General features: G+C 44.5%; 1 protein-coding gene across 11 annotated transcripts in view; it reads right to left on the reverse strand.

The window, feature by feature from the left end:
* The window catches only part of APBB2 (amyloid beta precursor protein binding family B member 2), a 381548-nt gene that overhangs the window by 56755 nt on the left and 310786 nt on the right, over positions 1–14007 (reverse strand). For all 11 annotated transcript variants that reach the window (XM_069593941.1, XM_069593939.1, XM_069593936.1 and 8 more), the window contains one exon: positions 13119–13246. In XM_069593941.1, the coding sequence (XP_069450042.1) occupies positions 13119–13246 (128 nt within the window). The remainder of the gene's footprint in view (positions 1–13118; positions 13247–14007) is intronic.

Raw genomic sequence — 14007 nt, forward strand, 5'->3', positions numbered from 1 at the left:
GGTATTAGGCTGGTAGAGTGGTCACTTCAAGGACTTTTTGGAAAAAGTAACCAAAGGTCAGTGTAATTCAGACCATAATCAATTAGTGGTAACAAACAGCATTCAAAAAGTTAAACAGAGTGTAGCAAAGAAAAAAAAATCAAGGACAGAACACACTGCAAAGATAAGTATTGCTGTGTGAAATTTTTGTGTGAGTGGATATCCAACCAATCCATTCTGAAGGAGATCAGCCCTGGGATTTCTTTGGAAGGAATGATGTTAAAGCTGAAACTCCAGTACTTTGGCCACGTCATGCAAAGAGTTGACTCATTGGGAAAGACTCTGATACTGGGAGGGATTGGAGGCAGGAGGAGAAGGGGACGACAGAGGATGAGATGGCTGGATGGCATCATTGACTCGATGGACGTGAGTCTGAGTGAACTCCAAGAGTTGGTGATGGACAGGGAGGCTTACGGCGTGCTGCGATTCATGGGGTCACAGAGTTGGACACCACTGAGCGACTGAATTGAACTGAACTGAAAGGGAAGGTGGAGAGGGTAAAAACTAGACCGTGTCATAAACTATATTTCTTACGGGTTAAGGCAAAATAGCTTGAAAGCCAATAACACAAAAAACAGACGGCTACAAAGAATGTGGGGGCTTACACAACAAATTAAAAAAAAAATCTAACAACTCTCCTTGCAAAATTTACTTTCATGTGAGTGAACACACACACATAATCATCAAGTTAAATAAGGCTCCCTTCAGAGGTGCTGGGATTTAAGTTCCCATTGGGTTGGGCTGTGCCCTGGAGGAGGGAATGGCCGGTTCAATCCAAGGAAACATAAAGGCTACATGAGGAGAAAGTGGGCAAGCGGGAAAGGACAGCAGATAAGGGAAATGCAAGGCGAGGGCACTATCCCAGCATGCTGGGGGCACGGGCAGAATCCTAAGCACCTGACCACTCCCTACATATTGGTGGGTCAGTAAGTTGTTGACTGTGCAGCTGATTAGACAGCAGAGTCAGGAACCACAGTGGACTAAGGGCAAAAGTGACCTGGCTATAGGTTGGCCAAGGAGGCACTGTGTACATCCCACTATCTACAGCCTCATGGTTTGCAGTAAGGAGAGAAGCTTCTTTCATAAGGCGGATGAATTCACTGGAACTCAGACAGATGCTTACAGATTTAGGAATGACTGGTGCTCTCCCATCATTATCCCAATCCCCATTCCAGTTCTGTTCAAACACTGAGGGGTGGGAGGGCTGCTGAGGGATCAGGGCCAGGGAGAATCAGATACTTGCAATCTGAGCCAAACACCTACTGCACAGATTTGGTAATCAAAGAAATGACACTGGTGCCTCAACTGGTGCCGTTTGTAAACTTCCTGCACAGCTGACCCTGCCGTACAGGCTGTTGTTCCCTATGTAGTTTGCCTCCTGGGACTGACCTGCTTTCAGTGCCTTTGTAGAAACATTTGGTTCTACTGGGCTAATAACTGAGACTTAGATTTTTCTGGCTTTGTTTGCAATAAATTTATACATAGGAGTACTCCCTTAGCGGGGTGCCAAGAAAAGATTTAGGGATGAAGAGGCAGGGGCCACAATTTTCCAGCCACAAAGGGACCCTCCACTCTACCACGACCTGTGCTGCTCTCAGCTGGGTGGTCCAGGATCCAGGGCCGAGGTGCCTGAGTCCTGCCCGAACGTGGATCTCTAATGCACCAGGGCTCATTTGGCTCAACTGAAAGTATCTGATTCTCCCTGGCTCTGATCCCTCAGCAGCCCTCCCACCCCTCTGTGTTTTCATGCTCTGTGCATGAAAAGAGGAGCCACTCATCCAAAGAGGCAGACTTGGCAAGACAGGGCCTAGAGAAGCAATTATAAGCACAGGGCACTGCCTTCAGAGAATGGTGGCCTTCTACGCACGCCCAGTCCCCTGCCGCAGTACCTGACTGCTCTGTTCACCATGCCAGCAAGACCTGAACTCAGCCTCCTGCAACCCTGTGCTCCTGCAGAGGCTGTAACTGTGCACCCCTACCCCACCTATCCCATCCCAGCATTTTCAGACTCTTCTTCCCCTTTGGCATGTTTCTAGTGTAAAATACCAGGCAAAATAACAGACTTTTCTAGGTTTTCTTTTTCTTACTCCCCAGTTTCTCCCCATTCCACTCAACTTTGCTGGATATGTGAATGGTGCCATATGAGCCTGTCACTGCCTCTGTGTTCCTTTATTTATAATCTAAATGATTCTTTCCTGGGTTTATCAAGATTTACCCTTTCCACTAAAAATGAACTCTTTGGCTCATGTATTTTTATTTGGCCCAAGTCTAATCTGGAGAAGGAAATGGCAACCCACTCAAGTACTCTTGTCTGGAAAATCCCATGGACGGAGGAGCCTGGTAGGTACAGTCCATGGCGTCGCAAAGAGTCAGACATGACTGAGCGACTTCACTTTCACTTTCTAATCTGGTACTTCTAATCTCTGGCCACTGAAACCATGCCTGCCTGACTCTGCTCCCAGGACTTTACCTTCAGAAATGAGTCCTTGTTTGAGGACCCTGACTTCAATTTCTTAATTCTTATTTTTTATTTCCTTCCTTCTCTTCCTTTTTCTAAAAAGTAGTTCCAAGAGCACTCTTTGGGGACTGCCTGGAGAAGAAGACTTCCCAGTTGAAGTTATAACAAAGCAACAGGAGACGCGGTGCTGGAGCCCATAGGTTGGGTGCTGCGAAGAGGAAAAGCAGCAAACATATTAATAAAGAATGGAGCATAACTCAGTCGTCCTCTTGCCGAAGGAGAGAGGCAAGCGAACTGGAGAAGAGAAGCATAGACCCCAGTGGCAGCTGGTGTGACTCAAGCCAACCCAGGCATGAACATGCCTTCATGCCAGAAGGAAGGATGGAAGGAAGTCATGGATCCCAAGTGACTGGACTGAACTTTCATTACAGGATAATTTTTACAAATTCTCACTTTTCTCTATTAAAAAAATAACTCTCGCATGCACAATTCATTGCCAGGCTTTAATTCACAGCTGTGATATGTAAGCATCAAGTCTAGTTTAATAAGAGGGCTAGGGACACACTAAGCCACTTGGTTGTGGCAGGGGACCAGGGGATTGTAAACATTAATGTTAGGCCTTAAAGAGGCATTATCTCATCAAGTCAAGACTCACAAGGAACCAATAACAGATGAGTTTTAGATATTTAAAGTCAAAGACAAAATCATGCCAACATCCCATGTTTCAAAGTTTCTACTGATTTTTATAATCTGTTATGATTGACCCAGGGTAATACTTTAAGGAAATATTGTTATTCAGTTGCTAAGTCATGTCTGACTCTTTGTGACCCAATGGACTGTTGCATGCCAGGTCTCCCTGTCCTTTAGCATCTCCCAGAGCTTGCTCAAACTCATGTGCATTGAGTTGGTGATGCCATCCAACCATCTCATTCTCTGTCACCCCCTTCTCCTTCTGTCCTCAATCTTTCCCAGCATCAGGGTATTTTCCAATGAGTTGGTTCTTTGCATCAAGTGGCCAAAATATTGGAGCTTCAGCTTCAGGATCGGTCCTTCCAATGAGTATTCAGAGTTGATTTCCTTCAGGATTCATTGGTTTGTTCTCCTTGCTGTTCAAGGGACTCTCAAGAGTCTTCTCCTGCACTACAATTCCAAAGCATCGATTCTTTGGCACTCAATCTTCTTTATGGTCCAACTTTCACATCTGTACATGACTACTGGAAAATATTACATTCTCAATAAAAGTACTGCCCCTGGGGCAATGCCTGACAGTCCTATGAAGATACCTCCACATCTCTGCCATTCCAGCAATGATCCCCACTGCAGATGGACAGGCTAGAATGCTAAGTGTCCCCAATACCAGTGCAAGGGAAGAACCAGGATTATTATTAAATTGCAGACAGTGGGATTCCTACTCCAGTATTCCTTCTCTTGATCACCCTAGCTCTCAAAATCTTGACATAATTACATACAGTGAGACACTCTTGAATTCCACCTAATGTCCTCAAATTTGTCTTCTCCAGTGACCAACTGTGCACTGTGATATTATAATATAATAAGAAATATATATTAGTTTTTGTTCTGGCACAAAACTCCTAAAACCCTTGTAATTTCCTGAGTGGTAGGAGTGCCTTTTGTTATAACAGTTGGTCTTAGTCCCTGGTTCCTGACACAAGAGCTTATAAAACCCTTGAAACATGCAGAGTGACAAGCTGATCTTTCTGTACACGAATGAGATGTCTGGAGGTCCCCTGCATAGCTTCAGGATGGAGGCTGGTTCCAGAAAAACCACACTGTGATTAAAGGGTAGGGATTTACAGTTTTACCCCAGCTTCCAGGGAGGTGAGAGGGCCTGGAGATCAAGCTAATCACCAAGAGCCCATGATTTCATCAATCGGCCTGAGTAAGGCAACCTCCATAAAACTCCTGAACAATGGGGTTGGGATAATTTTGGGGGTTCGGGGTGAACATATCCAGGTGCCAGGAAGGCAACATATCCACAAACTCCACAAGGACAGACGCTCATAACCCTTTTGAACCTCACCCTATGTGCTTCTTCTTCTGGCTGTTTATTTGTATCCATTATAGGAAACTGGTAGTAGTAAGTAAAGTGTTTTCCTGAGTTCTATAAACTGTTCTAGCAAATCACTGAACCAATGGAGAAACTTCTCTGGGAGCCTCTGATTTACAGCTGCTCTGGCAGATGTAGGGGTGGCCCGGACTTGTGACTGAAGTGGGGGCAGTCTTATGGGGCCTGAGCCTTCAACCTGGGGGTCTGGGCTAACTCCTGGTAGTGTTGGAATCAAGTTACATTGCAGGACACTTGGTTACTGTTGGCAGAGACCTGGAGAGTTGTTTGGCGTGGAACACTGACACGTTTGCTGTCAGAAGTGGTTCTGTGAGCAGAAATGAATCATTTGTTGTTGTTGTTCAGTTGCTCAGTCGTATCCAACTTTGCAATCCCATGGACTGGGCACTCCAGGCTCCCCTGTCCTTCACCATCTCCTGGAGCTTGCTCAAACTCATGTCCATTGAGTCAGCGATGCCATCCAACTCATCCTCTGTCATCCCCTTCTCCTCTTGCCTTCAATCTTTTGCAGCATCAGGGTCTTTTCTCATGAGTTGGCTCTTTGCATCAGGCGGCCAAAGTATTGGAGCTTCTGTTTCAGCATCAAGTCCTTCTAATGAATATGCTGGAGTGATTTCCTTGATTAATTGATGAATTCAGGATTGACTGGTTGGATTTCCTTACAGTCCAAGGGACTCTCAAGACTCTACTCCAACACAACAGTTCATAAGCATCAATTCTTTGGCGTTCAGCCTTCTTTATGGTCCAAAGAGCTACTTCTCATATCCATACATGACAACTGGAAAAACGATAGCTTTGACTATACAGACATTCATTGGCAAAGTAATGTCTCTGCTTTTGTAATATTCTGTCTAGGTTTGTCGTAGCTTTTCTTCCAAGGAGCAAGCGTCTTTTAATTTTATGGCTGCAGTTGTCATCTGCAGTGATTTTGGAGCCCAAGAAAATAAAGGAGTTGCATTATACCCTCAATCATTGTATCCACCATGAAGCCCAAAATCTCAGATGATTACATTTAAGTGTAAGAGTTCAAGGTGATGATTTGTGTATGAAAGCAGTGACTGCTTATTCATCTGTGGTAACATAAGGCTTTTAGCGGCTTATCAAACAATCATTTTTTAAGTATATACAACAGTCCAATAACTGAGTGACACTCTGGGTTACAACAGTTACAACTTTTCCTGCTAAGATGTGAATCCATGTTGGTGTGGGTCGTTAGGCTATGTCGTCATGATACTATACTTCCTTCTGGTTTCGGAAGGCTCCAGTGTTCCACGAAGATTGTGGCACTTTCCAGGCTGACAGTGAATCACTGGAGCCTAGCATGATGGATCACCCCTCTGCTGCATCCAGAAAGGGCCATTCCTCACCTGACTTGGGAGTCGGGGGAAGTGCGAGAGATGGAAGTTGCTCAGGGATCATCATCACAATTTTTCGCTTCCTTTTGACATGGCAGCCTCAAGCCCCTACATTTCACTGCCTGGTGCTGAAACATGCTTGTGAGAAAGAGCGGACCGGTTATCAAAACAGAAGATGCATTTCTCGGAAGAAATTGTTGTCTTTCATACATCCACCAACAGGGACAGCACCACCAAGATGGATCAGCTTGCAAACACCCTCCACACACTCCTCTGAGGGACCTCTTAGACAATCACTTACAGTGTCTTTCCGTAAAGGTTATTCTAGACTGAAAGTATTAGCTAGCATCCTGGCATGATTAATAGAAGGCAAGGAGGCCACTTTCACAGAGATAAAATACAACCAAGGTGTAAGTCGGCAGAATGGTCAAGTAAATCCTGATGCCTCTGCTTACTGTGTGTCTGCATTAAAAAGAAATTAACTCTAGAGGTCAAGATAATATTGGAGCAAAGGGAGAGAATTACTGCTGTCTCCCTGAAGACTTTTCTCCCTGAGGTAAAACAGCATATACCTTAGATTAAACTTTTATCAGCAGATCTTGCAATTCCATCAATCTTTCATTACCAGCTGGCTCAGAGAACCCTCTGACCTCTTGTCATTAGGAGGCTTTCCATCCTCCCTGTGAGGACCCGCCTCCCTCCATTACCCCTAGGAAAAGAAACAATGGCAAAGTGAAAATAGAGGTAACTTTCTGATTAGCTCAAAAACCAAGAGGCCCATTATTTCTAAATCCTAAAAGAGAACTGCCCTTTATCACTGACAACTTCTACCAATTTAGAAAGGATGTTTCCTTGGCACCTACAGTGTGCAAAGCTGGACAGAAAGAATAGCTGCACTCAATTTGGTCGCCTGAAAGCCCTCTTCTTGGCAGACACGCCCTCCACACTGCCTCCTGCAGTCAGGGCTAATTCAATTTAAGGGTCAACACCAGAGAGTAGAGGCAGGAGACCAGAACCACATCAGTTATTGGAACAGAGAGAGAAGATCATATAAAGAATGGTAACTACAAAACTGAAAGGGGAATAGGAAGAAGTTATCATAAAGGCAGCCACTGCAAGACAGGGCTGTGACCTGAAGGGTGGAGAGTGCAAAGGGCAGAGGTTGGAACTAGTAAAACCCAGAAGTTTGGAGAAGCCCCATGGAGCAAAACCTCTGACACTGAGGAGGCGGTATGCTGGGCTGGTGTCTCTAGACTTGAAGTAGGGCCAGGGACACGGACCTTTAAAGGGCGTGCCTGAGCCAGCTGTGCTGGTGGCTCTGCATTTCTGTACTGGGAAAACTGTGTCACAACTGATACACCCGGATAAAAATCCTGTTCCAGGATAAAGCTCACCACGGGAAGTAAGTCCCTCCCTTCCTCCAGCCACAAAGTCCAGTCAAGTCTGAGCCTAACAGCAGCAAACCAGAGAAGCAGAAGTGTGGTCGGCACAGTCCTGGCTCCAGCCTCACAAAGCAAGCAGAGAACGGTGGGTTTGGAGCTCAGGGACAGCGGCCCAATAACCGGCATAGGAAGCAATAGGTGACAGGCTGGGAACACTGAGGTGATTTGTTTCCAGACTGTCAGAAGCCTACTTGTTTCACCTCTTCTTTGGTGATAGCGGTATTGACTTGGCAACTGTTGGCCCAGCTAGAGACTTCATTTCCCAGAATCCTTTGCAGTGGCACGGGGCCAAAGGGATGTGACTAGAATGTGGGCATAACATGACGTGTGAAGGTTCCAGGTCGCCGTCAACTTAGAGACAAGTCCCTTGGCCAGTCAGACTAGGAAGACACCGGATAGCAGAACAGGACTTGCTGTTTGCACAGACTTCCTTCAGAAGTCACAACGACTGCCTGATTCAATAATGATGAATGCATTATTACTTTCAACACTCTTTCTGTAAAGAACCAGGCCATATTGGGTCCACCACATTTGAGTCCCATCATGTTTTTTACCTTTCCTTTTTAAAATAATCCATTAAAGACAGAAAGACACTTTTAGCTCAGGGGCCTCTACTTTTAATTCATACCCCTGGTTTTATCTCATTAAGGAAAGGGACCAGGCCTAGACTGTGGAGTTCTTAATCTCCCCATTGACCCCAGGTTACTTTGAACCATCCATTATGTCTTGTCAGGATTAACAGAGGAGCTCCTGCTTGGACAGAGGACAATTCCCAGGAGTCTGTCTTTGCCCAGTTAGTTGGGTCACTTAAGGCAAATCACACTCTCTGACCTCAGTTAATCCCTAAAATAAAAGGGTTTAAAGACATTGGTTACTCAGCCATCTTTTACATTTAAAAGCCTGTAAGTTACAGTTTTACATATTTTAACTAATTTACAGTCAGGATGCCCCATGCATCAGCTCCCACCCTAAGTCCGGAAATTAAGCAGCATTTTTCACAAGAATCAACACAAAACAACCGTGGCAGGAAAACAAAAGCATGAACTCTGTGGTGAAAGACTTCTAAAGCAACTTAAACCAGGTGGATAAAACCAGTTGGGAATATCCTAAGAGAAGAGAAAATGAGGAAAAAAAAAATACTCAGTGCACTGAGACTTACCATGTTATTTAGATAAAAGTTCCCTGAGATCTTAACTAGATCAAACAGTTAAGCCCAAGATAAACATTTGAAAATTTATGAATAATCTATCATAAGGTAAAAATTGTTCATCAAAAAGAGAAAAGAGATGCATAAAACACGTTCTCAGAAGAGACGCTCTGCTATACAAACTATAAGCACAAACAGTATCTCAGCGCCAAGATTCAACCTGCAGAAGAAAGCGCTTTTTAAAAAGTACTTGTGCACAATGGCTGTGAGGGTTGTTGTTAATTAGGAAGGAATTTTATTTCCTTGGAGCAGGCTCAGTGGGGGTCTCCACTTATAATGGTTATTTATTACGAAGAATTCCAATTCTTCCTGAAGACAAAAATAGCAACCTAGTATTGCCACTAATTTAAATTAACAAGTTTATTGACCAGAGCAGCATTTCCTAAAGCCTGTTCCAGGTGATCACATTTCTATGAAGAAAAGAGTTCTAGTCCACATCAGCACAGGAGAACCTGTGAGAGGGTCTGGAGCAAAGGGGCTTGTTACACTTGGTTTAACACACTCTTCCAACTGACCCTAGAGCTTTTCTTCCCCTGCCATTTCAAGGGAAGTCTATGAGCATCTGACCTGATTAGTGCTTCATGCTACACTGACTTGGAAAATCCCACTTATGGGGTCTGAAACCCTGCAACTATACCACTTTTCTTTCTCGTGGGAAACAAACGGGAATAGCAGACTATTGGCAACACCCAGAGGATCTGTGCGCCCCTTCCTAGACCTGCCACAAGAGGCAAAGAGAGTCCCTCTCTCAAATCTCCTGTGTTCAGAAGCTGTGTCTCCTTGCTGCTGATACCTCTTTACAAGAATGAGGAGCATGCTTTCTCCCAGGGCCTAGTGAGTAAACAGGAGAGCTGTGGCCAGGATTGGCAGAGCCCCTGAAATTGATGTGAAGTTCCCCCCAACCCATCCTTGGAAGAGAAGCCTGTAGGACCACAGAAACAAGATGCGAGGTGTCACTGTGGTCACCTGCTCCAGTCCGTGGAGGCAAAATGCCAGCTCTACAATTCAGTGCCACTAGCACACATGAGGACACCTCCCCACAGGAGCAGGTCAATCTGAGCACTCGCTGGGGCTGCAGTTCCAATTCTGACTGGAAATACAGGGCTCTTTATGAAACCCCTTTCCCCACTGTGTGCCTCTGGGAGCCTTAACATTTATTTCACGGTGATCAAAAAGAACTAAAGTGCAGAACAGTCAAGAAAGAGGAAGATGGCCTCCCTTTGCCTAGTAATCATGCTTCCCAGGTGATATCAGTGGTAAAGAATCTGCCTGCCAGTGCAGGAGACATAAAGAGGTATGGGTTCAATCCCTGGGTCAGGAAGATCCCCTGGAGAAGGAAATGGCAACCCACTCCAGTATTCTTGCCAGGGAAATACCATGGACAAAGGAGTCTGGTGGGCTACCGTTCATGGCGTAGCAAAGAATTGGACATGACTGAGCGTCTGAGCATATGGCAGTATAATGCAAATGGACTCTAAGAAGCACCATAATTAAGGCTGGCGTTGAGTCTCAAGAACAAGACAAAAACTTCAGTCCTGTCCAGCAACCACTGACACCCCATAGAGAATCAGCCTCTGGTGCCAAGGAGACTTTTTAGCTAATCATAATAAGAGGCTTCTCTGAATCAACCTGGGGGCATCAGTAGGGGGGTGTCACAGCTGGATCACCTCCTTACCCAAAGTAAACTTCCTCCGTAAGGAATTTCTGCAGAGCAAACCAAAGCCACTTGAAATCCTTAAGAAAATGCTAAACCCCAAATAACTTTATAAATTCTGAAATTACATGGCTCAGTGAAGCACTCAGAATTTCACGAGAAACTGCCCTTCATGCCTCTGGTATACATACTTTTCATATTCATTTTAACCACATCAAGAAATCCCCTAAGAGATTCCATTTTCTCAGCAAGGGAAGTTACAAAAGAGAATTCGAAATGGACTTGTTTTTGCAAGCAAAATGAAACACTTTTATGTTTTATTCATGCAAAGTGTAAGTCCCTTCGCAGCAATACAAATTGAATTTGCTCTTGTAAATTGCTGTAAAGGAAAAAAAGAAAAAAAGGAATCAAAAGCAAAACCAAGTATCTTTAAAAAAAAAAATCTGGAATACAAAGGTCCCTTCTTTCAGAGCATAAAACTGCAATGGGGAGAAACTGAAACTTTCGCTGACAAGACATATTTTTGATTTACTGCTTCCAAAAGCAGCCCAGCTCAAGGGCCCCCCAGCCAATGCAGGAGCTTCCTGAGGTCCTGAAAGCTAATGTGGAACCCTCAGCGTATTTCTAAATTACACTTCCCTGCTAACATTGAGTAAGAACAAGAAGGGGTTTAAAGAACAGAAGTAACCCAGTGCACATTTCAGAAACATAACCAAGGCAAGGTAACCTAATCTATACCAATATCATTGGGTGCAGTGGAGGGGTGGGTAGTTCTTTCCACTTTGTAGGACAACTGAACACAGCATCTAGAACAGCCTCTGGCCCTCTGTTATAAAATGATAAACCGTACTCAAAACCTCCCTGAGGTCTGATCCCTCCCTCACCCTCTGTTTGAAAGGAAACCATGTGATTAGCTGTCTGTCCAAGTGGATGTTGCTTTAACAAATCAAAGCTAACGTGCATTAAGCGTTTTCTATATCCCCATCTCCATGCCGATTACTATACATACACACAGGCATAAACATACACATGTTTCGTGGTCCTTGTTATCATCCCCATTTCACACATGAGAGAAACTGAGCTCAGGGCTTGAATAATTTTGTCCACTGGAATTTGAATCATATTTTTCACCCTGAACAGAGAGCATTTGGCCTTAAAGAACTGGGGTGACCTGAAAACCTCACTGATGAAATCCACTCACAAGCTAATCTTAAGAAAACACAACCCCATCCAGCTGGACATGCATATAGTGATCTTCACCTCGGCTCCTGTCTTAAAAACAAACATGGAGGATAGGAAGTAGGGAAGGATCAAGCATCCTATACTCTTCCATCAAGGCTAAACGTTTTTAAATATGTACAAACATCATCATGTATTTTCCTTTAATTTCAGTGCTCCAGCTCTGCCAAGCAAGTGAATGACAGGTGTGGATGCATAATCTAGCTACTTACTCCCTTCAAAGCACCTGGAACAGCTGTCACTGCTCATCACTCTTACAGAAGCTCAAAGATACAGCTGTGCTCCCTGGAAGGTTTATCCAATCAGCCATCAAAGGACATTCCACCTGTCTCTTTTGCAACCATTTCTATGTCTGGTTCCAGCAAACATGCTTGTTCTTTGATGAATGCTTATCCATTTTCCTTTCAGGCTTAGCATTTGGAACTGAATCAAAACACTATTGAATTTGCTACTGCCTGAGGCTGGGTGAAGCCAAGGCTGAACCCCCTAGAGGACCACACAACCCAATAAACTAGAAAACCCAGGAATGGAGTCACAGGCTCCAGAGAGCCATCTCTGTCATCTGGGATTTCACCAGCTTCCACAATGCTCTTGTCCATTTTCAACAAAGTAATAAATCATCCTACAGCTTGTCCCTAAATGCTAGGAGATCTTCGGGCACCTTGAGAGTTACCAAAGATTAATTATAATTCAAGAGTTAGATGCATTTCATGCAGCCTGATTACTTAATAAAGTATCAAAGTCTGAAGTCTGTGATACCTGCCACTTTATTACTTAGAACATGTACTTGAAAACCAAAACTTCCCTGTTTCCAGTCACTCTGGAGAACAAAAAGGTTCACAACACATCTAAGTGGGAAGTACTTGCTGGAAACGACAAACATTCAGTAGAATTTCAGAAAAAAACACACTGAATGGAATGTTGGTATGACCAGACATTTAAAATGTTAAAAATGTTCAGCCAGCTTCAAACTCCATAAGTTCCTGATGAGCATGAATTAATGACCTAAAGCTTGTGATCAACAAGGTTCTTGTACAGCACAGAGAACTATATTTGATATCCTGTGATAAATCATAGTGGAAAGGAATATGAAAAAGAATATATATATATACACACACACGTGTAACTGAATCACTCTGCTGTATAGCAGAAATTAACACATCATTATAAATCACCTATACTTCAATAAAATAATTAAAAAAAAATAAAGCTTGTGATTAGAGGCTGTTCAACCTCTCCCTTCCAACAAGCCCTCTACAAAGAAAATACCAATAGCAGAGCATCTGAAATAGCTGAGACTCTTTAAAACAGACTGCAGAGAAGAGGGAAAAAAATAAGGTGAGAGTGCCAAGAGTCTGGATGAGCTGGGAACTTAGATGGGATGGGTAGGTGGAGAAACATGCAGAACCAGAGGCAGGGTCCACGGCTGAAAAAGGTCTGAGGGACAGAAACCGGAAACGGAAGTAGCTTGGTTTATGAGGCTGGGATAGACATGTGCTTTCATTTTTCACATTTCTGCAGAGAGTTCACTGTCTAGATTCATAGTCAGTGACATGCAGTAACAGCAAGGCTCCATCTTGGCGGTAAGCTAAAACTGGGCCACCTGCCGAGGTGACAGAGGACACGTGGGGCACTCACCGGCCATTGTCGCGGCCCACGCCCCACACGCGGATGCTGACGATGGGCTGAGCGTGGAGCACGCTGCGATCCATGGGGTCCACCAGGCTCAGCGTGTCGTTCTCCAGGACCAGGTACATGTCCTTCCCCTGGGATTCAATGAGAAGACTGCTTACCTTCTGCACAAAACTATGCATCCTCAGGACGTTTGTGGCTACCCAGGGATGTCGCTTCAATGATCAAAATATCGCCCCCTGGGTCTGAACTTTGTTTTTTAAGGGAGAAACATCCTCTCCTGATTAAAATATTTATAAGTCCTTCATCTTCCCCTCACATGCCCAATTTCTCTCTCCTTCTCCAAATCCTCTGAAATGTGTCCCTAGCCTGCTTTTGAGCTGGTTCTTATTTTTAATTATTTATACTTTGAATCTTTAAGAAAAAAGGCTAATGGCAGGTTCCCTGGAGAATTTGGTCTCTTACTAACTCCAGGTGGGCCAGCCTCTCATAACCCCTCTGTCCCCATTCCTTCCCTTCTGCCCAGACCCTACCAGCCATCCCTGTGATGGACTTCCTGGACCCACAACAAGGGCTGTCTCTTCTCGGTTTGTACACCACTTCTGATCTGTGTGATTTGCCCGGTAAATAGCAGGCACAGCTGTGTGACACATCTCGGTGCTTCAGTAGCTAATGCTGATGTGCCTTTATGACATCTCAGATATTACAGCACGCTTCAGGCTCCTTGGCTCGTGAACGCTCTCACTTGCCTCAGAGCTTGGTTTGTTATTATCTCCAATTAGCAGATGGGGAAACCGAGGCTTACAGGTTAAGTGACTTGCTCATTATCTGACACAGAGGCCGAGACGCCTTTAGCCACAGGGGGTGTGCTGCAGTGATACCATCACTGGGGAGG

This window comes from Ovis canadensis, chromosome 6, assembly GCF_042477335.2.
Source record: "Ovis canadensis isolate MfBH-ARS-UI-01 breed Bighorn chromosome 6, ARS-UI_OviCan_v2, whole genome shotgun sequence".
Classification (NCBI taxonomy): domain Eukaryota; kingdom Metazoa; phylum Chordata; class Mammalia; order Artiodactyla; family Bovidae; genus Ovis; species Ovis canadensis.